The sequence below is a fragment of the Castanea sativa genome, chromosome 3 (assembly GCF_040712315.1).
Source record: "Castanea sativa cultivar Marrone di Chiusa Pesio chromosome 3, ASM4071231v1".
Taxonomy (NCBI): Eukaryota; Viridiplantae; Streptophyta; class Magnoliopsida; order Fagales; family Fagaceae; genus Castanea; species Castanea sativa.
Window position 1 is genome coordinate 16,422,985 of NC_134015.1, and position 27,761 is coordinate 16,450,745.

General features: G+C 32.3%; 2 protein-coding genes across 2 annotated transcripts; one reads left to right on the forward strand and one right to left on the reverse strand.

Annotated features, from left to right (window-relative positions):
* The first annotated feature begins 5,312 nt into the window (after nucleotides 1–5,312).
* Nucleotides 5,313–7,255, forward strand: LOC142628598 (F-box/kelch-repeat protein At3g23880-like). The gene is made up of 2 exons (XM_075802663.1): nucleotides 5,313–6,452; nucleotides 7,085–7,255. The coding sequence occupies exons 1-2, from the start codon at nucleotides 5,313–5,315 to the stop codon at nucleotides 7,253–7,255; spliced, it is 1,311 nt and encodes a 436-aa protein (XP_075658778.1).
* A 5,296-nt stretch (nucleotides 7,256–12,551) lies between these two features.
* LOC142626706 (uncharacterized) lies at nucleotides 12,552–25,849 on the reverse strand. Its single transcript, XM_075800417.1, has 13 exons — nucleotides 25,671–25,849; nucleotides 25,313–25,375; nucleotides 24,787–24,957; nucleotides 21,933–22,064; nucleotides 21,318–21,457; nucleotides 18,586–18,672; nucleotides 18,072–18,197; nucleotides 16,604–16,753; nucleotides 15,923–15,994; nucleotides 15,136–15,237; nucleotides 13,588–13,758; nucleotides 13,413–13,492; nucleotides 12,552–12,946 (listed from the first exon to the last, which is right to left on the reverse strand). The coding sequence occupies exons 1-13, from the start codon at nucleotides 25,699–25,701 to the stop codon at nucleotides 12,892–12,894; spliced, it is 1,380 nt and encodes a 459-aa protein (XP_075656532.1). The 5' UTR covers nucleotides 25,702–25,849; the 3' UTR covers nucleotides 12,552–12,891.
* Between the last annotated feature and the right edge of the window lie 1,912 nt (nucleotides 25,850–27,761).

Genomic DNA, 27,761 nt, shown 5'->3' on the forward strand with positions numbered 1-27,761 from the left:
GATCAAATAGTGTTGTGTAATCTCTTTCTTTAAACTAATAAAAATTCAGAAGTATTATTCAGTTTCTCCTCGTGTTATTTCCATTATTATTGTGTTTTGCACCAACACATAGAAATGTGATTATGCAAACCCCAAGCCCACTGCATCCTCTTGCGCATGCCTTCACTCCACCATACACCGACGCACATCATTGCCACACAAGTCACTGGATTCGTTGCTAGAGCCATTGTGAGCATGGTGTTGACAATGACAACAATTATACTCTGTTTCAGTATTAATATTTTTTTTATTTACTTAATTCATATGAAAATTTGGTGTACAATATTGCAATATCTATGGCCTTGAGGCAATTAATGGATTGTATAAAAATGTGGACGGAATGGGTCATAATAACTAATAACCAAAAAGAATTTTTCTGTATTGTGAGTTTGTGAATAATCCTGCAGAGATTTTGTGTGTTTACAAATGTAAATTAAATGTTTGCTCAAATTTGCTTAATTCATATTTTGAGTCATGCGAGTGGGTTTGATATACCCAAGTGGATGGATTTGAAACAGAGGGGTGCTATTTAGTAATTCATACCAGTTGGGAGTATTTGCAATATAAATCTAATTTTGAGTAACATACTGCTGAACCTTTGTTCAATTCTATATATTCTATAGTAAATTTCTGTACCTGCTGTTTGCATGAATAGCTTTTATACCCTCAGACTTTGGATTTTGTCATTTGTCTTGTTGCTGACTTGATTGTGCAGCAAGATGTGGTATACTAATTTGGTACACTTATTTTCAGCTTTATGGTTTAGCTGTTTTTTTAATCTAATAATGAGTTATCCTCTATTCAAGTAGAGGCTTTGTTGTATTACAGGGTATGCCCCTTGATATTGTATTGTTATATCTGTATCTAGCTTGTGTTGAAGGAGGTTATGTAATGAACTAACGCAATGAGTATCATACATGTTAATAACATAAATAAAGAGAAATGATATCTATCTCTTTATTCGTGATTTGACAAAATTTGAAAGAAATTTCCATGATTAAAGCTCGACAAATTTAGGTTATATAGAAGCTATAGTTGTGAAGCTCAAATAAAATAAAATAAAAAAGAAGCTCTTGTTGTAAGTCATGCTAAAAAAAAAAAAACTTTTTCCCACACATGTAATACCACAATGACAAACTTTAGCTACAATATTGGTTGTAGCCTAAGTTTACAATCTTACCCAATATCATTAATTACTACATATTTCAAAAATTAGGCTACAACCTTACTCGATATCATTAATATTATTACATATTTTAAAATTTTAACATTTGGATTGCATATTCTTTATACTCTTAATACACATGTCAAATTTGTGTCAAACTAAATATTAGTTGCTTTATAATCTATGAGATTATATTTTATGTATAATTTTAAACTACAAAAACTTGTAATTTAAACAATTTATTGATGACATAGTTAATGATCTTTAATTTTCTAGAAATTTTACAAGTATGGAGGATATAGAAAGAAAGGTAATCGAATGGTGGATTTGTCAAAATTTACTTCTAATAAAAAAGATATTAAGGTTGTAACCTTAAGTTATAACCAATTTTATAGCTAAACTTTGTCTATACTACGATATCTATTACAAATAACCACACCACCCATTTCTAATATGTTGTGTTCGCCATAAAAAGGAAAAACAAAAAGGTTTTCATCGTGATCAAGTCAAACTTAATTTTTACTAAAGTTGCTAGCCTCTTGATTCTTAATCTGATAGCCATGATGTTGAGCCTATACAAAGAACAAAAGAAAATGTATTAAATTATTTAGGAATTCACGTGCTTATAATTAACATTGTTAAATATACATTGTACTAACAATAATTGTATCAGATCCAATAATTAAAATTGTTTATATGATGTTGTTGTGTTCCGTAAACGCTAAGCTGGTCAGTATTTGGCCCAAGACATCCACTTCCGCAAAATTGATTTGGATGATCCTACAAATACAATTTTCATTAAAAAAAAGAAAAGAAAAAGGTCAAATTAAAAACTCTTAACAAGTATAGCATTGAATAAAAGTTAAGGAATTACTGATAGTTGGTGTATATTACTTCCCAGACCTAGAGTGCCTAAATATCTTGGGTTATTACTAGTTACCGCTCTTTGATTAGCCTGCAACCAAATTAAATATATTGGCAAAAAACACAAATAAATAGTCTAAAGTGCTCCATTTCTACAATCCTTTCAATCTCTAACTTTTGCTCATTTTCGTCCTTAACAATGACAATTTCTTCATCTAAAGACACATTGTCTTTATTCTCTGACAATCACATAATTGTTTCCAATAGAAATACTATTCAATTATATAATAGAAAAATATAAACTTTAAACTATGTATTGAATTTAGAAGCATTAAAAATACAACGATTAAACTATAAAATTAAAATCAACATTTAGTGCTTTGTTTACAACAAAAAAAAAATATACTAGTCAAGGATTTACTAGAAGTAGAAGAATTAGAAGCATCAGATAGCACTGTGGGAGCATCATTCTCAGCCATGGCTCTAGCAGCTTTTAGTTCTCTCGGCAACTTGTGTGGCGGCGGCATGAGTCAGAGTGTAGTGGGGTGGAGGCATGGGCAAAAGGAAGTAGATTGTGGATTTGAGACCCAAGAGGCAATGAGGGAGGGAGGCAAAGAAGCTTGAAAGTTTTAAAAAAAAATTTCCCATAAAAAGGGTTTTAGATTTTAGGTTTTCTTAGGTCTGATACGTTTTGTGTTTAGGAGGTTTTTTTTTTTTTTTAAATATGAGTTTGTTAATATCTTATATGGCATTTTAGTTTTTAAAAAGTTGACATGGAGCATGCCAGAGATTGTAAAATGTTTGTATAATAGTTTGTGTGTATAGTATTACTCATTTTGAATTATTCCATAAGTAGCATTCTAAATTTTTCGTTCACTCCTTACTCGATCCCATTAAGTCAACTCCCATACTATTGACCCAAAACTTTGACTGCTCATTACCATGGTTTTCAGATCCAAACCGTTCAATGAATCGGAAAAGGGAGAGGTTCAAGATTTTTATGGTCAAACCGTGATGATGTTATAATTAATTAAATAATAATAAAATAAAAATAAAAGTATTAAAATGACAAACGTTAAAATTTTTTACTAAACATATGTCTAAAAAAATTGAAAACTTTCAAATGAATATTCACCATTTTATAAGGATATAAAATAATAAAAGCCTAAACAAGTTTAAAAATTTTGTGTTTAGTAATTTTTTTAAAAATTGTCTAAAATAAAATCATTTTCAACATAAATTAATAAATTATATCCCCACATGTAAAAAGCATGATTCTTGAACTTCTAATAAAATTATTAAATAATATGGAAAATTGAAAAACTATGATCTAAACTTAATATAACTAAATATTTTCATTCAAGAGTGACACTTCAACACGGCATAGCCCAATGGTAATTGTATCAGTAGGTTTTTAATACCCTTTTGGATCCCAGGTTTCATCTCTTGGCTCCACTTCTTTGAATTATTTTATATTTAAAGTAGCATAACACATCGAACTCAGACTCCTATTTTACTGAAGTGCACACTGTTACAACACCTAACATTGTTTTTGTCCAAAATGCTGTAACAAAACCAAATAGATACCAATAGATGTCATAAGTTGTGTGTGCGCTTTATTTCTTCTCAAAATTTAATAGATTTTAGTTTCCTCCAATTTCTCACATAATATACTTCTACTATAGCTACAATTTTTTTTTCTTAAAATTATTTTTGGGATTTGAGCTATGTTGTCAACCAATTCATCCATTACTCTCACAATCAACTTTTAACTGAATAACATTTTCAGAGGATTAGGCAGAGTGCTTTTATAGCTTATGATAATAAAAATTTCATGATTAGAATGGTGCTTTTCATCATCATAGTGTGTTCCCTCGTATAATGCGAGAATCACCACCCAATGACTCAAATGAGTCTCAAAGGAAAAAAAAAAAAAAAAAACTCTTATTCTAAAAAAAAGATAAAAAAAAGATGATGCAGTTGTACAAAGTAACTTCTTGATTCTCTAAATCATATAAAAGTTTAGTCTAAAGAGATGAATCATCTTATAAATAGTATAGATATATCACTCTTTTTACTTTTTCAAATACCAAAAGGGATGACTAATATAGACTCCAAAACTTCACATTCATTACTCAAACACTTGTATTATAACACATATATTGGATTTCTGAAAATTGTTCACAAAATAAAAGTATCTTTGTAGACTCTAAAAAATTTAACAACCTTAGACCTTAGGAACATGAAATTAAAACCTTCAATCTAGGACATAATCTCCATGCTTGTTATAAATAAGACTCTTTGCTGCTCCACGCGCTCTCTACTCCATGTTCTCGTGCCATCTTCAATAACCAAGCAAATCCAAAAATTCAAATTCAAATCACAATGCCAAAACATAAAACACAAATAAAACCAATAGATAAAAGATGAAATTATACACTGAATTATTATACTCTTAGTTCATTATTTAAATTTTCAATTTATAATAATAATTGACAATTTAACATGTATGTTTAATTAAAAAAAATTATTTAAATTGTCAATTGGTAAAATTTTCCTTTTATACAAAATGTAACTTTATCAAAATATGGAAATGTGAATACCTATTTTTTAAAAGAGAATCCACATTCCCACAAAAATGGTATTGAGTGAGAAACTAAAAATTCAAACACCCCTAGCATTTGATTCATCGGAGTGGTTTGAATTCAAAAGTGAGAATTTTTCAAAATTCCTAAGAAATCTAAAATATTATCCCATACCAAATGCCAACTTGTCCGGAATTCTTAAAGAAACTCATACATAAAGAAAAGATAAATGATAATGGATTTTTTTAAAGATTCTAAAAAAAAAAAATCTGTCTTTTTTTTTTTTTTTCAATTGAGAATAATAATATGATAAATTTTAGTGGCAACTTACACAATCGAAAAGTTAGGAAGGCTTAAACCAACTTGGGCTACTGGGACTCTACTACAATTTGTTTTTAATTTAAAAATGATGAGATACAGCTAGACCAAAGCTAATGCTAACACAATGACAACTATTAACGTTCACATAATAATCACCCAATATGAAATAGCAACTTACATTCGATATTTAGGGATTGTGTGTAACATTCCAGCCCATCAAGTCCACCGGGCTTTTTCTTAAAAAAAAAAATCCTCTGGGATTTTTTTTCTGTCAACATTAACCTTTTATTCAAATGGAAACTGAAGGTAGAAGACAGAACCACAAAATGATGTCAAACATGGACATCCCAATCCTTGTTATCATGGAAATTTTGCTGAGATTACCAATCAAGAGTCTAGTTCGAGTTAGGTACGTTTGTAAGACCTGGTACAACATTATCTCAGACCCCTATTTCACTAGAATGCACCTTGCTAGAGCACCTACAGCCAGCCTTGTTATCCAGACTCTTCTTTCATATAATCCTGGTTGCTACAGCAAATTCTATATGCTTGAGCATGCAGAATGGGACACTCGCGGTCACTCATTGTTTGCCCCATTAAAGAAATTGCCTCAAAAGTTTTATCTCCTGGGACAGAACATGATACTACTTACTTCTTGCAATGGATTGCTGTGCTTGAGTGCAGTTCGTCACAAAAAAGAGGTCACATTTGTCTGTAACATAGCTACAGGGGAGTACATGACTCTTCCAGGAGCCAAAACTAAGGATGATCGATTCTGGCAAACAATACGCGGATTTGGTTACTGTCCTAAAACAAATCAATACAAGTTGATTGCAGAGCTTGCACTTGATAAGGGATTTCGTCGTCCCGATTTTAATCCTGCCCCTCTGGTTGAGGTATACACGCTTGGTGCAGATAGTTGGAGAATCATTGGAGATGCCCCGTATTCATTTGTTGGATCATATTTTGGTACTTTCTTGAATGGTGCTCTTCACTGTTTGATTCAACCAATTGATACTACTGATTCCACTTCCACATTCATTTGTAGTTTTGACATTGAGAAGGAAGAGTTTCAACCATTTCCGGGACCCCCAATTCAAGACTTGGGTCCAAATTGGGAGATTGAACACATCCATTTGGGTGCTTCAGGAGGTTTTCTCTACTTGTGTGAGAACTATCCAACTTCTTCTTCTGTTGATATTTGGGTCATGAAGGATTATGGTAACGAGCAATCTTGGATGAAAGAGTTTGTCATCTCTAATACTTCCTGGAAAAGAGGACCTGTATATTTTCTCAACTATGGTATGGGGGATAATATATATGCGTTACGCAATTTTAATCAGCTATGTGCCTACAATGCAAAGAGCAAATGTTTCAGGGAAGTTCAGGTTTGTGGCATTTATCCAGAATTCCATGCAATTCCTTACACTCCTAGCCTTGTTTCACTCAAGGATGCTGTGGCTGGAGAAAATTCAAAGGTGCTTTGTGCTTAACTAAATGTTAATTATTTATTATAATGGCATTATAATTGCACGAGTTTCGTTTTTTGCATCCCTTTGATCTTGTATTATCTGATTTGAGCACATGCAGAGATTATAACAAACATCAATATCCTGATAATGCTTTTGCTTCATCAACTGGCACACTTCTTTGAGAATCTAGTTTTGTAGAATGATAAAATCATGTCACAGTACAGATCCTTGCTTGGAGTTTTGAATTAGCAATTGCACTAGGATAAACAAAAGGAAAATTAGATGCAGTAGTAGTTCTAAATTTGTTTACACTTTCCACACAATCTTGGTACTAAAATTGACTGTGCCATGTGAAATTTATGAGCTTCCTCCTAGGTTTCATATGACAGATTGTAGCAAATGAAAATGTAAATTTTATATTGGACACTTAAATTAAACCATGTTTTTGCTAACATGTAAAATTCACTGTTTTTCTAAATCAATAATCCATTTTTTTTTAAATAATAATTAAAAAAAATTAAAAATCCATTCTGAAACTTGTGTGTTAGAACATGCTAAGAAAAGATATCTAATCATGTTAAATGTACTCCAAAGCTGTTCTCATATAAATTGACATATTTGTTGTTCTTTCAAACCAGGGGCATATCAAGAGCATCGAATCTCTTCCAGAGAAAAAATGGGTGAAGAAATTGTATAACTTCGTATTATCAGCACCCTTCAAAGCTGAGGCACTATGTGGAATGATCCTTCCTCCACCTAAAGTTATGGGAATAAGATTGCCTGATCCTTTACTCAGGCAATTTGAGTGACTTGTTGAATTGAAAGAAGGTTCCTGACATTTTGGGTAGCATGTGTGTCTTGTTGATATTGTTGCAACTATTGAATGTGTTTCTGCATGATTTTCTATAGGAAGAATTTAAGAACTACCATTCGTTTCTGAAATAAGCGTTGAGTGTATGTTTTGAATTACTGATTTTTTGTTGAATCACTCAATTAAGGATGAAACACTATTGATGTTGATATTTTTTTTTGGAAGTAAGCAAAATGCAAATTACAATACCAGTACAAAGTAAAGTAAGCAGTTCCGAATTACCGATTTTGTGTTGAATCATTCAACTAAGGATGAAACACTAATGATGTTGATATTTTTTATTTGGCAGTAAGCAAAATGAAAATAATAATACTAGTACTTAAGAATGCCACCATTAGTAGAGATTGTTTTAATTTCTAAACCAAAAATTTAAGTAGCTTTATGTATTCTTGTTATTGTGTATGTCAAATTTAGGTTGAGAGAACTGTTCTTACTAATAATTAATGCTAGTTGCACTTCTAGCTAGTAGGCAGTATGATTGCATGTGTGTGAGAGATGCAGCTATATGCTGAACTCACTAGACACCACACTCTCCGAAATGTTTTCATGTTATAGATTAATCATAAACCAAAGAGAAATGCTAATCCACAATATTTTCATAACAAATTTTAGGTGGCAAATTGTTGGAGTAAGGAAGTCATATCAATGATGAGTCTGAATGAGAACTAGTAACAAAATACCACCTAGGATTTTTTCTGAAAATGTTATGGATGTAGTATTTCTTTACACTAAATGCTGATTGAATTCATACTTTTGGAGGCAAAGAAAATAGAAAAAAAAAATTTAAATACATGAAAATTTATGATTGTTGGAATATAAAATGGAACACAAAAAGTGGTACTAAGAATTTATATTCCTTTTGGAGAGCATTTGCTTATTTTGGTTACTATGAATCAAATTTTAAAACTAAATTTGACCGTTCCTTTGATACTCTTATAGTCATATTACTTGTTTTCGTCCACAAAACTCTCAATTTTTGTTGCTCTCTATTATTAGGCCAAGGCTGGATTTAAGTAAAGTCCTTTATTTAAGGACAAAAGACCTTTTTTTTTTGGGGGTAAAACTTGGTTCTCCTAATAAAAATAATTAGGTAATAGTAATACAACTATGCCACGTTTGACCCTCCACAATTTGAACTAAAATGAAATTGTTAGGTTTGTTGTCCAAAGACATCTTAGCAAATTCATTTTTAATCCAAAATTTAGAAGGTTTAAAACATTAAAAGTGTAACAATGAAAAAGTTTGTGAGACTAAATTATAATAGGATCAACTTGAAAGAGCAAATTGTAATTGAGAGTGCAATGTACTCAATTTCGTGGACGGAAAAAGAAGTAATTAAAAAAAAAAGCATAATTTTGGAGGAACAACTTTGATAAGTCATGAGAACAAAAGAAGACAAGGGGATAAATTTTGGGTTTGACTAAGAAATTGGAAATCCTAACCTCTTGAACTTGGATTAAGGCTCCCTTTGTCTCGTTGGAAAAAGATAGTTTTCTATGTTTGGTAATATAAAAAAACATAGGTCAAAAAGAAACCATTTTTAGTCAATAGAAAATCCTATTAAAAATAAGGCTTATTTTTTAGAGGTTGTTTTCTGCTAAATTTTTTTGGAAAACAATCTCTCTCTCTCTCTCTCTCTCTCTCTCTATATATATATATATATATATATATTTCTCCCATTTGAATTTTGGATGTTTTCGTTAAAAACACTAGAAAATGCCAATTAATAAAACTACAAAACTCTTTGATTGTGGAGTTGGTTTGCACAATATTCATACATGTTTTGAATTATACAAGAAATGTTAGTGATTTTTTTGTGCATACTAAACACCAAAAAATATTTTTAGCTCATTTTCAAGGTCAATACTAAACCCAGGAACAATGAGATTGTTTTCTAGAAAATGCTTTTCAAAAAGGAAAGCTAAAAGCAAGAAACACTAAAAACCACATTGCTCAAATGCTAAATTTAAGGACTCAAATACTGACTCAAGCTACAATAAAGGACTCAGATACTCTCAAGTCTCAACTTTCAAGGATGTAATAACTCAAACAAAATCATATACTATATAATAAAAGTTGGGCTTAGAATCTGTAGTTGTGCCAAATGGTTGCACTAAATTACAGAAATTTTTTTAGAATTTTAAAAAAATAAATATAATTTTGTTGTACTTATCTTCTTCTCTTATAATTTCTAAATTGATAAAAATCTTAATTTGATTACAATCCAATCTTTTTATCTAATTCTTTTATTATTATAATTTATAAGTTGATACAAAATTCTAATTTGACTACAATTCGAACTCTTTATCTAATCCTTTTTTTATTTAAATTATATTACTACGTGTAAAAAAAAAAAAGACAACAACAACACAGTAGACGTAAAAAACAAAAAACAGTACACGTAAAAAACAAAAAACAGCAACAATCTTCATCCATTCCTTTTTTAAAATTTAAATTATATTACTTTGGGTAAAAAAAAAACATAATGCCCTTTAAAAGAAAAGCAATGTATTTAACAGCAAAATCTGTCTCTTCACATGTGATTTTTTTTTAAGATAATTATTGTTCATACAGATTTATCAAAAATGTTTTTGGATAAAGTTAGAAAAAATTGTAAATAAGGTAAGAATTATTTTAATTTAAAGTAAACACCTTCTTTTTCTTCTCCAAACAAAAGAAGTATCTATATATAATAAATGTTTGATTTTCTAAAAAAAGAAACTTTTTTTTTTTGTTACAAAAGAAAAGTTTCCTTTTTCAATAAAAAATGTTTTCTTTTTCTTTCTATTCATATGACCTTTTTTTTATTCCACTTTTTATGAGATTTATGAGATAGCAACAAACAAATTGATTAGAAATCTTAATTCCAATTGGATATAAATTCTATATCAAATGAAACTCTACCTACCTCTATATATATATATATATATATATTCTTTTTGAAGTGAAGTTTATTCCAATATGTGAATGCCTAAATCCCATGACAGGTATGCATTCTTTCTTCATTATTATTTTTTCATTTTGTGTAAGCTATTTTTCTTTAACTTTTAAAAAATTAATAAAAACTTTTCACATATGTTTTGTACTCATTTATTCTCTTCTACAATAATTGGTTCAAATTTTAGTTACATACTCACATTTTCATCTCTCAAAGTGATAAAGAAAATAAACAAGTTAATTCTTTGTTCTTTTTCTAAATTTATATCTTAATTTATAATTTGTGTTAATTTCTTAATTTTAAATTATGAATAAGTTTGATTACATTCTTTATATGGAAGGTAAATTGTTGTTTATAGGTTTTTTGTTTTGTTATATTCTTCAGAAAATAAAATAAAATAAAAGAGTATATAAATTTAGCAACAAAGCTAAATAGATAAGCCTAAGAAATGTTTACTTATAATAGTTTTATCGGTAACTTTTCATTAATGTGATTTTTTTAAAAAAAAATTTGAATAGAGAGATAATTTATTAATGTGATTTAAACTCTACTAAAACTTTTTTAAGGGATTGGTTTAAAAAAATTTCAAAGTAATTTTCTAATTATTAACCACTATGCGCTAACTTCTAACTACCAAAACCCACAATTGAAAAACTAATCTGTATGAGATACCACCTCCAAAGATTAATATCTTAACTATTATATATTATACGCTGATTTTTTTTTCCTTCTAAAAGAAGCATTTCTCTCTCTTCTCACAAAACAAAGGAATTATAATAAGAATTAGCTATACAAGAGTAAAACTACACCGCCTCTTTTTTACAATAAATGTTAAATTCAAATCATTTTTCATGCATATATACACACATGTAGCATGCAACGCACATGACTTAAACTTGGTAGGGTGAAACTCACTCAATTTCAATGTCTTCTTCCATGCTTTCAATAAATGTTAAATTCAGATTATTTTTCATGCATATAAACACACTATACAAAGATTATAACAAAAATTAGCTACACAAGGATAAGACTATACTACCTCTTTTCTATAATAAATGTTAAATTCAGATAATTTTTTATGCATATACACACACATGTAGAGTGCAACGCACAAGACTTAAACTTTAAGTTTAAACTTAAATTTGATAGGGTGAAACTCACTCAAGTTTCAATGTCTTCTTCCATGCTTTCAAAGACAAAAATTAAATTCTCATGTAAGTCTATTTACTTCAAATTTTTAAATGTATAATCATTTAGATTGTTTTTAATTATTGAATTGAGGTTTTTAACATGATTTGAATTATTGTTTTAGATAGTTTTTAACTATTAAATTCAAGAGTTTTCCATTTAGATATATGTGATTAATTGAGCCTTAAAGTTCAATGTATTATTGAAAATCATTATATATATATATATATATATAGGTGTGTGTATGCGCGAGCGCGCATGTGCGCATTTTATGATATTTTAGTCTCACACAACATGCATTCATTATGTTACTTAAAAGTAAAATAGTCATTTATTTTAAGTAAATTAATAAAATAATTATTTACAAATGAATTTTAATTAAGTTGTGCACTGACATAATGCTAGTTAACATTAAAAGTAACAATTGCAGATAAACTCAAATACTAATAGCAGTCGCACCTATTATTTCTCACACCATTAATTGTTGGATCCTATTATTTCTCACCATCCCAATCTCACTGCTACCCGTGTGGGATCAATCACACTTGCATTGCATGTCCCACCTATTTTTCATGCACATATCAAAAAACCAGTCCCCAGAATACAAAATCTTTACATTTGAACCGAACCTTAATGATCTCATTTTAATAATCCAAACCATAGAAAGTTAAATGTAATAACTGAAAGTTTGGGAACTAAATTACAATAGGAGTAAACCTAAGGATTACTCGTACTATTTTTCTAGTTAAAAAAAAAAAAATTGTACTATTTTTCTCTCCATATTTCAAATATAAAAATTTGGCCTCCCTATTAATTTTTTCTCAAAAAAATAAATAATTCTTTTTTTTTTTTTTTTTAATATTGTTTCCTCCCTATCTACTTTTTGTTAACTACAACTACTACTGCGACTTTTTATTTTGGTAGTAAGAACTACTAATGCAACTTCAAAGTTCTTATGCCCCTTTCCCTTTACATTAAATACATTAATCAAACGCTAGACCTCCCTCCACTGATTGTTTTGGATATTTTATTCAAGCTCCCGATCAGAACCATATCCTTCACTCTAGCTGCGCTCGCATTTGATTTGTTCGTAGGACCTGGTTCGATATACTCAAAACACCTTATTTCATTAAAATGCACCTTGCAAGTACTATGAAACTTTGACCCTTCAGACGTTATATACAACTGGAGGAGTTTTAAAAAGGTCAAAGGGGCTGAAATTAGTATGAAACCTCTACCAAAATTGCAGACAATTCTCACTCACAATTGTAAACAATTACAGCTATCCACTTTTGCTAACTGCAGTTCTCTATGTATACCCCATCATTGCAGCAGGTATATAAATAACAAAAAGGAAAATAAGCTTAACAGTTCCTCACATGTGGGGACCACCATTCCAGTCCCTCCTTCCCTCTTGTCACAAATTTGAGCTATCAGCAGAAGGCAAGCTATGGTTTTTCCTGATTGGGAACATGAAACTTCCTCCCTGCTTCAACAGCTTCCCTGTAAAGATGGAAGGTAATTAGAGTTTGCAACTAGTTCATAAAAACTGATAAATCACCAATTGTCCTAAAAACTCAAGCTATTAGGAAATGATAAATTAATTATTTAATCTAACACTTTCCCTTCGCATGTGGGTCTAGACTCCCCTTATTAAGTGGGCCCAACACATGTTTTTATTTATTTATTTATTCTAGATGGGAGGTAGGTAAGTTATTCAAAAATTGTGATTTAATCACTTAATCTAACAAAAACAAAATTTGCAGCCACCCTGAAAGTCTAAGAAGTCCCATATAAAAAAAATTTTAAAAAAACTCTTTAACTACAACACACTGTGACTCATTTCACAATTGGTATAGAACGGCAACCATAAAACATTGTTTTTTTTTTTTTACTTTTGGTAACTTAGTCATGAGCAACCTTAATCCAAGGCCTAAATAAATCCAAAGAGGATGGTCGTAATCGCTACCTGAAGGCATTTACAAGCTCCTTATTTTCAGGGTCAAGCTGCACTCCCTCATAAAACGAGTTGGCTGCTTCATCAAATCTCTACAATAATAAGAGCAAGACAAATAACATCAAACTCCAAATATCACAATTGTTGTTTCAAATGTTAAGGGCCAGAAGGGAACACAAACGCATGCCTGTAATAAACGTAGGGCTGCACCTTCCCGATAGCAAGCTTTTGGCCAATCTGGTCTTAATGCTCGGCAGGCCTTTGCATCATCTAAGGCATGCTCAGCTTGATCCAAACGTATCCAACAAAGGCTCCGATTGGAAAGCAAAGTAGCATCAGTGGGATCTAAATCAATTGCCTGTAGATGCATAACCAAACAATAAAGTCACAAATCACAAATCACAATGCCCAAAGCTCGTGTTATGCTGGCAACATGTCCAATGTAGACAGTATTTCTAGCTATATTAGTGTATAACATAAATGGTAGCAAAAGTAAAACCTAAAAAAGGAGATCTATGCATAACTTCCCTCATATGATATCTTTCCAATACAGATATGCTAGGATATGTAGCCAATATGTATCTGTAAATAAGAAAATTAATTTTTGTTCTCTTTCCCATGGATATGCCATATGGCACAACTAATTCATTGATACTTTTGCAGGTGAAAGAATTTTCTTAAGAAAAAAGGGAGTCTAAATGTAAAATACAAAATATAGGGTCTTAGAAAGTTTGAAACCATCAACACTTAAATATATATAACCATCTTACATGAATCATGGATCATGTTTCCTTTTAGTATTTATAGTTTAAACATATATACATCTTTTAAGCCTTGTCATGTTTGTTATTTGTCTTTTAACCTAAAATCTAGCATCATTTAAATTTAAAATTATTTTTTAATATGACATATCCCTGCCTTATTTCATCGTAGATTTTTCCAGAATTTATGCATAAAACCATGCCTGTATCATATTGTATGCACATATGGGTGCCGCATAGGTCTAGATATATTCTCTGTCCAAACCTTGACCTCATTCCTAAAACCCATTACCAACTATAACACAGCAAAAGTAACTTCTAAAACTTCTAACAATTAGCTCTTCACCAAAATGCATTTCTAGACACATGATGGACATAGAACTGAGGACACTGATCTAAATACCATATCCATGTACCCAATCCAAGTCGCTGTGCTCATTTCATTGAGAATCAATACACTCTAAGTTGTTCAAACACAGATCTTTTAGACAAAGCTCCAAAATATTCAGATTTCTCAATGTTCTCATGGCAGGTACATGCCAATTCCAATAAAAGTAATGGGTTGATACATTTCCTATTGTTTATGGAATGTAACGGCAGAAAGCTAAAGCACGAACATATAGAGAGGTGCAAACTGCAAAGGACAGGTATAGCACATGCCACATGGTGTATCTACTACCAAGGGAGCACCAACAATATTAATCTAGCAGCTAGATTCTGTTGGAAGAATGACATTGACAAATTTAAAAAGTCATATTTGTTAAGCAAGGAGGTTGACTAGTTTCTCTAAAAATGCACTCAACTTTATTAGCTGCACCATAATTATGTAAGTTTTCTCAGATATCAAATGAACTATCAAGCAAGAGAGCAAACAAAATGAAAGTCATCTGGTTGCAACTGAAAAAGGAAATTTTTCAATAGTCAAAGCAGAGAAATATTCAATTAGTCAAAGGAGAAAAGAACCAGTCAGTTACTTGTGTATAAGAATCTATAGCCATATGATAATCTTTTCTTTTGAAAGCATCATCTCCTCTTGATTTTGCTTCTGCAGCTTTCTTCTTTGCTTCTGGTGTCACCTAAAATGTTGAACATTCATCAGGGTGACAAACACAAGACTAAAAGAATCCAACAGACTACTTCCAAAATATTTTTTACAAGCATTTATAGGGATGAAAATCTTTATTAACTGCCACTGCAGAAAAATAGCTTAATACCACAAAAAATTCAAATCCATTAAATAGATCCCAACAGGTATGAGAACTTGCTGACTTATTTTATAACCATAAGAGACATATGAGTAGCAAGTTTGGAAATCTTAAGGTGTAAGTACTTAGGTGTAAGTATGGTATCTGGTTTTTCTTTTCAGTAGCATTTAACGCTTCTCCAACTCTGGCTAAAATTTCAGTTGAGATTCAAATTCTTATAGAAGATATTTTGCAGTGATAGTTACAAGAAAATAAACAAGTAATTGATTCGAAAAAATCCTTAGTTCTGTCTTTTCTTTTTCTTTTTTTGGTTGATAACCCTTAGTTCTGTCTATTGGTTGAACTGGTGGTTAAGCAGATAAAATCAGGGTATTGAATTCTATATTGGATGTATGGCATTATGTATTGATGAGTTAAGAGTTATAATAATCTGTCTACAGATTATCCTGTCCAAAAGCTAGAAACCATCCAATTTCAGGCGACAATCCTAATGCAAAATTGGATCAGCACTAATGCATAAACAATAAAAGTTACAACACACAATAAAAAGTGGCACCTGGGGGAGATCTGGTTTTGATAATGAAGTTTCCTCCAGAAAATTAACTTCCTTTTTGTTTCTTGCTTCATCCTGAAAATTTTTCCCTCCAAAGTTAATGGAAGAATCTACAATAGCTTAAAGCTTGGCAGAAAAAATATGGAAAACTAACAAGAAGCTAGGTAGGAACCATTCAGCTGCAATTTGTTAGACAATATCAAGCAGAAAATGACCATTTCATAGTGACAAGACTTTGGCAGTGTTTCTTTGTTGCTTGTGTTATTTTTTATTTTCATCTATTTCTTCAGTGGGCATATCTCCTTTCATAGCAAAATTAGACTTTGCTTGTCATCCTAAACATACACAACCTGTCCTTTTTACATGGGAACAGGCCTCAAAATACCTATGAATGGAGAATGAAATTTTTTTGTACTCTGATCCAGATGAGAAAGGGTAAGTATTTAGTCACCACTATGATATGTATCGGGCTAAGAAAGGAAAACAGAGACAGGTCAAAATATTACTTTTAAACTCAAAATGCTGCACCAGGAGATTGTATTTTAAGTTTTCAGTTTAGCAGATATGATTTATTGGATAAAACACTATTAAGTCCACAGAAGCAAAATATGTATAAATATTGAAAAGTAGGACAGCTTCTCTCTATCCCACAATATCTAGCACTATATGTCAGGATCTTAATACCTGTTTGCTAATCTCTGACTGCATATAATCAAGAATTCCATCAACAGTCCAATTTGCAATGGTCTGAACTTTTGATGTCAAAGGAAAAAGAATCTCAACAGCTCCTCGATTGCCTCTTGCAGCTGCAACTTGGATTGGCTTTAGACCATCCTGAGATGCAAAGAACATTCAAAATTTATTTCATATTGGAGATAAAGTCAACGACATTGATGTGATAGAAACCATCAGTAATTTTTTTTATTTATTAAAGGAATCATACAAGCCACCAATTGAAACAAGAAATGATTCATCATTATGAATAGAAATGGCAGACAGTAAGATCATGGTGCTTAACCCCAGATGTTTGGTTACTTAAGCTGCTTAGTATAGAATATAATCTAGATTGTGCTTTGACTCTAGTTAACCACAAAAAATTTCCAATATTTAACAATTCACAACTAACAGGGGACACAGGGTAAGATCAATTTGGAGAGAAATCCAAGTTGGTAAGTGGGTTACAGGTTGGGAAAAAAGCACTTTGTCTAATAGGGTGCCTTTGGAAGGAGAGAATAAGAAAAACATTTGAGAAGATCTTATATCCGTTGTCTTTGCAACAGAGGTTTTACCTATTGAAAGAAGGGATTTTCCTCACTTATAACTTATCCAAAAAAAATTTCCCCACTTATAATAAAAGAAAGCATTACATATGAATTTTCATGTACACTGAAATTATTTGTATAATCTTTTAATAAGTAAATATTTATTAAAAGACACCAAAAGGGGCCACATCCCAAGTACCCATGGAGTAACACAAAAGAAGAATTTAATTATAAACCAAGTCTGAATATTTAAATGCAACAATGAATAAAAAGTTTAGTTAACAGAACTTCTTATTAGGCATGGAAACAATACACACTACTAAGCAAGGAATGCACTACATATAAATGTCAACATGAGCAAAGAAATATGGCTTCACCACACACAACAAATGTAAGAGAAAAGGCAAACACATATTTCCCGCACAAGGAAGCACACATGTATGACATGTCAACAACCTCTAGTTTATTTAAATTACTTAAGCCTAACGCCATGTGGCATTTCTTCATTATTAGGGGTCCAAAATAATGCTTCATTATTCCCGAGCTTTATCTATACACCATGATGGGAAAACCATCTAGTGGTTTATCTATCCACTCATATAAAGAACATCAGATTAGGGGTCCAAAATAATACTTCATTATTCTATACACCATGATGGAAAAACAAGATAAAGTTCATCTATAACTGTATTTCCTGTTGTGGCTAATAATAATAATAATAATATTTTTTTTGAGATAAGTAGGCAGAATATTATATCAACCCAAGAGCATTTTTCCAGTATTCCAACAAGTAAATGCATACAGACAAACAAGAGAAAAAGAAGCAAAAAACTTGTTTTACTTCTCAAGTAAAAAAAAAAAAATTATGCAGGGAATAGTTACAGCCTCACCTCATCAGTGACATTTGGATCAGCTCCAGCCTTCAACAAACGGTTTATGATTTCCAAGCTCCCATTATCAGCAGCAATGTGTAAAGGGGTTACTCCACCAACACTAATATTAACTTTGGCACCTGCCTATACATTAGAAAACGCAAAAGTTAGGATTGCAGAGAAAAGTTCATATGAAGCAGCATAAATCAAGCTACTAGGCCTATTCTGAGGAACTATATAAACAGAAGCATAGATATCAGAGGACTGAAATAACAGATGTTAAGCACCAAACAAAAACTCTTTTACATTAGCCCCAAGCTTTACTCAACTATAATATACATTGTGCAATTATAAAGCTCAATTCAAAATATACAACATCATACTTCAGTAATTCACATAAGATTTCATTTACAGAAATCTAAAATTGTGTATTTGATTGCTGACAAGGTCATTCAGATATCAAAACAATGAAAATGGGTGGTGACCCAAACTCCATGTAATACATATTATATGATGAAGAAAATTATAGAACCTGAATCAACAACTCTAAGCATGGCAGCGAACCAGCCGCCACTGATGACAACAGTGGAGTAATATTATCATCTGTTTCAGCATTAGGCTGCAAAACAAATATCAAATATCAAGAAATTAAATCAAACAATAAACGAGAATCTCAACTCACATTTCAATGATATAACAAAAGATTCAAGTATGTAATAACACTACCCTGAGAATCTTAACCAAATGACATAAAGAAACGAAAGAATCAAGTCCAACACTGTAAACAAAAATGGCATGTCAAATAAATTATGTTAACATTTTGTAATTGGAATGTGTTTTGTTAAACCACCAAAAAGAACCATATTCTGATTCCTCTTCCAAAACTTTCCAGATGTAATAATGCACACTTTAGTATTTGTCATGGTCTAGAATTTCTTAAACCATTTTTGAGCAAAGGCTGCTAACTTTACAAAGTGTTCTCCTAGGTATTCATGAGTTCTTAGCATCAAATATTTTCTGTCCTTTATATTTAGCTCCTATGCAATGAAGCTTCCGCAAACTTCAGAATTATCCATCCACCAAGTAGAATAGACCACATCAGATCCAAAGAATTGACCCTTCAATCTGACAACCCGACCAGCAAAATTGTATCCCTCTATCATTGACATGATGAGATGTCATTGGATGATGACATGTTATCGAGTGTAAGTTGAAAAAACTTCAATTATCAATTTATAATGAAATTTGGAAGCCTGAATCATTTTGCATGCTAAATGCAACTTCCTTTTTACAAATGTGAAGACTTGAAGTTGAAAATTTTATGCCCTTCATTGTCATTAACCTCCTATGCGGTGCTTTTGCAAACTTCAGAAATGTCCAGCAACCAAGAAGAATAGACTGCATCAGATTCCAAAAAATTGATCTTTCAAATTGACAGCCCCCCCAGCATTGTATCCTTCTATCATTGAGATAATGAGATGTAGATGGATGATGACAAGATATATATTTGGTGCAAGTCAAAAAATGTCTATTATAAATTTATAATGAATTTTTGAATTCTGAATCGTTTTGCATGCTAAATGCAACTTCCTTTACAAATGTGGAGACTTAAAAGTTGAAAAACTTACATCCTTAACTGCCAATAATGAGTATTGTAGCTCTAATTAGCTGACAAAGATGACTGTTAAGAACTAATGGGATCCTTGCATGATGGATCCCAAACCTATTTAATAATATATTGTGCAACAATTTCTATAGGGCCCTGCACACACCATCGCAAAATTGAGAGCCACCTTGTATGACAGTTCCACTGACAAAGATACTTCAGTGGAGTCTCTGTTGGTGAGACAATCTGAAGGGGAGAGACGGAGTTGAAATTAGATTCTATCAGGATTTTAATGATTGAGAGTTGGACTTGGTAGTTTCTTTTCTCCACTTCTAGAATACCATGTTCTGCTTAGAGAGGATGGAGACCGGCTGAGGCAGAGCTGCAGAAGTTGAAGAATGGGGAGTCTGATATCCGTTCTTTCTATAATGCTTAGAGGGGGTTCACTTATGTCATTTTCCCTTGGAAAGGCATTTGGGGCATGAAAATAGAAACTCAATACAAAAATAGTATGGAAATACCAAGACATGTAATAAATCATCTATAGCATTCCTAACAAAGAAGTATCCAATAACAAATATCTACAGCAGATCAAAAAACTAACACTGGGCAGGAAGTCCACAGATTTTTTTTTTTTTTTTTTTGATAAGTGATGTCCACAGATAGATGGACGCCAAAACCCAAACACCAAGCCTAAGTCCACTTGACACACAGTGAGTCCCTCCTAAATAAACAACACTAAACTTGCCCAGATAAGGTGCATAATCCTACCAGAGGAACCAAGGAGAAAAGTGAGGTCCTGCTGGCCTAGAAGTAGGCATCACCAAACTCTGGAAATGTTCTACTAGCCTCTAAAACCAGTCACGCAAGGACAAGGGCTTGAAAGACTTAGAAGGGCCCCACAGGGATTTTTTTTTTTGATAGGTAAGAAAAATTTGTATTAAAAAGAAGCTACTTCATCAAAGAGATGAAGTAAATGAAGGAAATATGTACAAGCAACAAAGGAAAACAAAACAACTTATGTACAAGAAAAAAGTGAATCTAAAAACAGCGGAATGGCTTTTGAAGAAGTAAAACCCCACGCACAAGACCAATCAAACAAAGTGGTCGCAAACAATTCTAAGAGCTTATTCCCAAAAAGCACCGAATCTTCAAATATGCGATTATTTCTCACCCTCCAAATAATCCACAGCACACAATATGGTACCAAATTCCAAACGTTTAAAGAATGCTTCCCCAACCAATTCCTCCAATCGGCCAACGAGTCAATAACCCTTTTAGGTAGAACCCAAGAAACACCAAAAGATCTAAGGCAAAGCTCCATAACCGAAAAACCTCACCACAGTGTAGAAGCAAATGATCCACACTCTCCCCATTACATTTACATAGGCAACATCAATCCACAATAGTGCAGCCCCACAGGAATTAGAAAGCCAAAAAACATCCAGAGAGGCCTCATAAGCCAAGAATAACATATTTTGGGACTCTTGACTTTTAAAATAAAGTAAAGGTAAGTTAGGAAATTTATTTATAATGTGTCTGTTGGCTATTCAATGAAGATCATATTTTTGGACATCCTATGATAAAATAGAGGACCAACAAAGAGAGACAGAGGAAGTAGAAGATATAATTATATGAACTACAAAATGCAAGCTTACATTAGCATGGTGTTCCAATAGAACTTTCACGGCATCTGGTTGTCCATGACCAGCAGCCCATATTAATGGAGTGCCAGCATCACTTTGTGAATCAACATCAACACCTTTAGAAAGTAAAATCTTCAGCAACTCAATTTCTCCTGTAAGAATGCACAAAGTATAACCACATTGAGATTTGAAATGAAAAAATCAGTGAAATTGAGATATATTAAATTCTTTGCTTCTAGCCATATCATGCAAACATGTAAATCCCACTACAGAACATTTGAATATAAGGTCATAGAGATATGGAAGATCTTTTAATTATAGAGCTTTGGAACTGTTAGTTTTAGAAGGCTAGTTTCTAAGATTAAAATTCTGTTCAGGTTGATAAAGCACAGAAATGAATATAAGTTTTCAACTTATCATAAAATCTCCATGATCAGGACCTCAGAAACAAATAGCTCCATCATGCCAAAAAGAGATTAAAAGCGATGGAGAGGAGACTTTTTACTCATAAGGAGAGGCCATGCAAAGCAGAAAAGTTAGCAATAAACATTCCAAATATGCACATACAGGCACACGCACACACAAAACCCAAAAAGGAAGACAATGAATGAAAATTAGACAGCACACCTATTCCAGCAGAATGGTGCAGGGCCGTGGCCCCTAAGTCACTAGGTATAGCAGGATCGGCACCACCCTCGAGAAGGTATTTGGCAGTATCAGTATGTCCCTGCCGAGCAGCATGAATAAGAGGAGTCTCACCTGTAGATAAATTACAAAAATCAATGGATTAGCCAAAACATCATTATAATAACCATGACATGTCTATCCAAGGAGAAGCATGTCATGATTTTCATCTCAAGTTTACATTTGTAAACAATTAAATCAAAGACACATATTGGTCAACCATAGATATTATGAGATATTTGTTTACCAATGATAAAAAGATATGACCCATGAATTAACTACCAAATCCAAGATTATAGTAGCATCTGAATATCATATAATTATAAGCGTAAATCATGAGGTTTGACAATAAGCTTTACATTAATTGTTAACCTACAAGTGCCCTCCTTATTTTCCTTCATCCTGATAACACAAACCTTCTGTGATGTCTTACTATCAAGTGTACTTCTAAAATCAGAAGCATGACTTGCTACAACTTGAAGGAATGAAATATACAGTGCAAGATGATGAATTCTTATTGCAAGGAGCAAAAAGAAATTCTAATCCATTATATGGTCTTTAACAAGTTACATGGTAATTCTATGCCCTTGTCATGCAATTTAGCAAACTGATTTTTTTTTCCTTTTAATATAACTGCCCTTCATGTTGTTTTATTTTTTAATTGTTGATGAGCAATACCAAATTGCATTAAAATAAGAATATATATATATATATATATATATATATATATATATATATCAAAAGTACAATGAATCTATGAAATCCCACATTTTTGATGGTCTATCCTCATCCCAAGATACACAACAGAAATGAGACCCAAAAAATGAGATTTCAATCTCTCTATAGACAACCCTTTCCCCTCAAAAGTCATCCAAAGATGCGCAACAGAATCAAGACCCAACAAAATGAGAATTCAATCTCTCTACAGACAACTCTTGCCCCTCAAAAGTCCTCCTGTCATTTCCCAATCCCTCTAATTTTGCCACATCAAACATGACAGAGCCATATTCAATACCCTATTCCTAAAAGAATTTTTTCTACGTTGCCAACATTGAAACACTCAATGTACCATATTCGACATCACCAATTTCACCCCAAAAGCTGCAAACACAAATGACCATAAATCCCTCGCTATTGGACAATACAATAGCAAATTATCAACTTATTCACCATGTTTACATATACAACATTGATCCACTATAAACCTGGGGGTTTAATAAGATTTTCTTTGATGAGTAGGTTTAATAAGATTTTTTTTATTTTTTTTTATAGGGAGTATTGTCCCTGATGATGCAGTCCACAAAGAAAGCTACGCTCAAAGACACAACCCTATTGCCTTCCAATGAGGTCTGATACAACAGGTCCTCTTAATTTGTTCTGAATACAACACCTCAAAGAAATTGGTGAACATCTCCAATTTCCAAACTAGAGCAGGCCTCACAACGATTGGATACCCCACCAATTATTAACTCCATATAGACAGACATCAAAGCATCTATTTGCAGCTAGTTATCAAGAAATATGAAAATTATAGAATGTGATCCTTTTTTTTTTTATGAGTAATAAAGATTCATTGAAATTAAAAAGAGAGTCACCTAAGTACACAGGGAGTATACAAGGGGGAACAAATCAAAGACAAACATTACAAAAGTCAAGTAAATCCAAAATAGAAGAAAAAGGATGGCTTCTCCACGTTGAGAACCAGTCAAGTAAGGTTCGGAAAAAAAGAAGCTTGAGATCAGGCATGGAACTCTTGATGTCTTCAAAACACCTACTATTTCTCTCCTTCCAAATACACCACAACAAACATGAGGAACGGCCTTCCATATATCTCCATTACGATGGCGACCAAAATGACCTTGCCAGCAAGCCAATAGCCCAACAACAGACCTTGACATCAAGTATCTTATAAAGTTTTAAGTAAACATATTTTGGTCTTTTTTTTTTTCATATGTAAATAATTTTGCGCAGAAAGGGTTCTAAACTCTAAAAAATTTCATTAAAATATTTTGGTCATATTTTTTTGAAGGACAAAAAGCTTACTAGGTAAGTTGTAGTAGGAATGACATCCCCAATGCTTATTCAGACATCATAACTAAAAAAATCCAAAGTTGCTCTGACTAGACATTGATTTTAGCCAAAAGTATTCTAGCAAAATTATTTATTTAGCTAATTATCTGTGGCAATAAACTATACAAGTATACAACTAATCTATCACATTGTTACTATCATTTTATTTTATTTTATTTAGTAGTCCAACCACAAGGGAGGGCGTCCATTCAAACAAGCAAAAGTACTATAATACTCACTGGACAAGAGACTGGGGATGAAAGAATCCATATTATAATGATTATAATAACACAACCAAGAGCTTAGAACTGACCAAACAATTTTCAGTTTTTGAAGTCATATTCGACAGCCTAGAAATCTATCCAACACTATCATCATTGATAGAGAGACACAAAAAATAATTTGGAGAGCATGCAATTCCAAAGTTTTGAGGATGTTGAGAGGAATCTGCTGGATCTTAAGCCCTTCTTTCTTAAAAACTTTGTTAGAATGGTTATCAGTTGTGAGATGTTTTTCTATTTGTTTGATTTGTTATTTGATAGATCATTGTAATTGCATCTACATAATGTAAATTCCAGATTCCTGAATTTTTTTTTTCCCTCAAAGATAATTCAAAAGGGTGCCTATTTTCAAATCTAAAAGAATCAATCAACATGCTCCAAACCAATGTCGAAGGGGACATGAAGAAAATAATGAATACAGACAATGCATAAGATTAGGCGCATACCTTCTTCATCCTTCGAATCCACATCGAGCTTCAACTCCTCCAACAAATACTTGCAAACCTCAGTCTGCCCCTCCCTTGAAGCAAAGTGAAGTGCCCCTCGTTTGTTTGCATCCTTAATATCCGCTACAGTTCTCGCCAAACCCTTTCCCTCATCGAGTTGCCCCGCCAAATCTATTGCAATAATATTAAACCCAAAAAAATATTATTTTTTTATATATATAAGTAAAACCAAAATAAATATTCTAAATTCATACACCCCCCCCCCACCCTAAACCAAAAAAGAAATATCAAAATTTGCACATATATTACTGATACACACACAAATACCCAAATTAAAAACCAAAATTAGCATACATTCAATGATATGCTCACAAACAGCCAAAAGCCTAGTAGCTTAGTGGCATAGTCTGCTCTCCTTAGTGAAAAGAACCAGAGTTCAAATCCCCACTACCCCATTGTTGTAACTATCAAATTATCCACACACACACACAAAAAAAAAAAAAAAGATACAAAAATATGAGCTTACTCTTTAAGAGATCAAGATTGCCAATACGAGCAGCATTGAGAAATTGTTGAACTTTCTGCCTCACTGCACATAGCAACAGGGATTCAGAGAGAATGAGAGATAAGAATTATTAACTATTGAACTTTCTGCTTCCATATGAATATATATATATAAACACACACACACACACAGAAAGAAAAGCATTCAAGTGCGCATATTAAGATTTACCAAGCACAGAGCACAAATCAAAGAAAGAATCAAATTTGCAAACTTTTTCCAAGTTTTTCTTGTGCTTATGTGGTTTTGTGCATGTGGGTCTGTGTCAATGTGTCTGTATTTATGAGAGAGAGAGAGAGAGAGAGAGAGAGAGAGAGAAGACCTGCAAGAGCATCAGAAGCATCGGTAGCCATGAATGATGTGATTAGGTGAAGAAGGAAAGAAGTAGTTTCTAAAACCCTAAAGAAAGAAAGCTTCTCTTTTCTTCTCTTTTGGGGTTGTTTTTATAAGTTTTGTTTTAGTTTCTGAGAGGCTTTTCAAGTGAGAGAGCTCTTTGAGTTTGAGAGAGAGACAGACCTTCGAAAGAGTACTAGGAAGTACCAAACAGTCGTGATTAGAATAATATTTTTTTAAAAATTAGTATATAATTTTTTTTATGAGTTTAAGCATCTATTTTTTTATTTTTAATACTAAATATTTTTATCACATGAGAAAAAAGAGAAGGTTTTAAAAAAACCGATAGTAGAATATTTATGAAATTGAAAGAACACAAATGATTTTTTTTTTTTTGAATATAAACGAAACATTATTAGCAATTCAATAAGTCTGATGATAACATTATATGTTTCATATATTCTTTTTGGTTGTGGTTGTAACTAAATAGTGTAATTGCTATATAATTTGATAGTATCAATTATAGATGTAAAGTTGTAATTTACAACTATTTTGTATTGGCTTTAGTTCCGTACCAAATTTGATTGTAATTTCTTCAATCATATTTCCTTATATGTATGTAGGTTTCTAATTGTAATGAGTGTGAGAGAGTTTGAAGACTCAAGCTTCAAAGGATGAACAAGTGGATTTCGCGAGTGTCTTGCGAGAAGCTTACCCACAAAAGAGCCATGTGTAGAGCATATGATTAGAAGATGAAGAGTCATGCCAACCTGGAGGTTTTCGTGAATGTCTCGCGAGTAAGGCCAACTCACGAAGTACTCGCGAAACTCTCTGTTTGGCAAAAAGTTATGTTTTGCTTTATCAAGTCTTTATCCACACTATATATATCCTCATTACCCACAAATTAGAAGAAGTACTTTTTAGAGAGAAAACCCTAGAAAATACACTTGAGAGTTAGAAAATAATTATACCCACAATTATCTACACATTTCCTTGTGGTTTTCCTCAACTCCTACCTCTCAATCTCTATATCCTTGAGAGGTTGATAATCCAAACACTTATCACACCCATTCTAAGTGTCAAGTAAGATTTTGGTGTTATTGGGAAGTATTGGAAGGAGCCTCATTGGCGGGTGCAATCGGGCTGAATTGCAGGATACGAAAAGTTAGAGAAGACAAGGTTTCAAGAAGCCAGTTTGTGAGGAATAGAAACTTGTAACGGAATATAAACAATCGATTTTTTGGCATACCTCTCTTGGCCTAAACCAACGATCACACAAGAGTTTTAAGATTATTCTACGTTGTCTAGAGCCAGCCTCCACGCAGACCAACTATTCAAACACGTTCTAAATTCCAGTTTGTATAATATATAAACCAAAAATGTTTCTCCAACGGTGTTGAACACTACTAGAGTGATGCAAACATAACTCACAACCTAAGAGCCTCACAACACTCTGTAAACACTATGAGAAATGCAGAATTCGTTAACTGTACAATGGATACCACTCTTGGTGTTCATATGCAAACCACTCCATTAATATTGAGTGGGACAGTGGACTTAGTGGGGTAGAGTAATGGTCCAAACAATTACTATATAACTCTTAGATGGGGTATACAGAAGGACATGCCCACTTTGGGTGTCCATTCATATTCTTTTCAGTTTCTAACATCTCCCACTCATCCACTGTGGGCATGGCCCTATTATCCATCTCTCAATGTGTTTCTTAGTGTGTTCATACTAGCAAATAGGTTGTGCGACCGCGAGCAAACTTGAAAAACATATTTAGGAGCACTATACTAAATCTTATACTAAGACCAGCATAGCAACATCCCTAAAGTGTCTCGTTATGCCCTAGACATATATTAACACATCAAATCAAGCATCTCTAACCCCTCTTGAGTTTAATACTCAGACTTATGCTTGATCCATCATAACTATCTTGATGTACTCACGATTATTTCGCTACCATAAGCGCTATAACTTGTCAACAGTGAGTACAAATATAAGGATATGTTACAAAAGTAGTCTTCCTTTTGCACTCATATCCTTTAACTTTGGTCCAATCGCTTTCACAACAATG

Excerpts from the sequence above, each read along its gene's own strand:
- LOC142628598 (XM_075802663.1), top strand. The coding sequence starts at position 5,313 with ATGGACATCCCAATCCTTGTTATCATGGAAATTTTGCTGAGATTACCA. Across the intron at positions 6,453-7,084 it reads TGGCTGGAGAAAATTCAAAG|GGGCATATCAAGAGCATCGA; the intron begins GTGCTTTGTGCT and ends CTTTCAAACCAG.
- LOC142626706 (XM_075800417.1), bottom strand. The coding sequence starts at position 25,701 with ATGGCTACCGATGCTTCTGATGCTCTTGCAG. Across the intron at positions 16,754-18,071 it reads ATCCAAATGTCACTGATGAG|GATGGTCTAAAGCCAATCCA; the intron begins GTGAGGCTGTAA and ends TTTGCATCTCAG. Across the intron at positions 15,995-16,603 it reads AGTCAGAGATTAGCAAACAG|GATGAAGCAAGAAACAAAAA; the intron begins GTATTAAGATCC and ends AAAAATTTTCAG.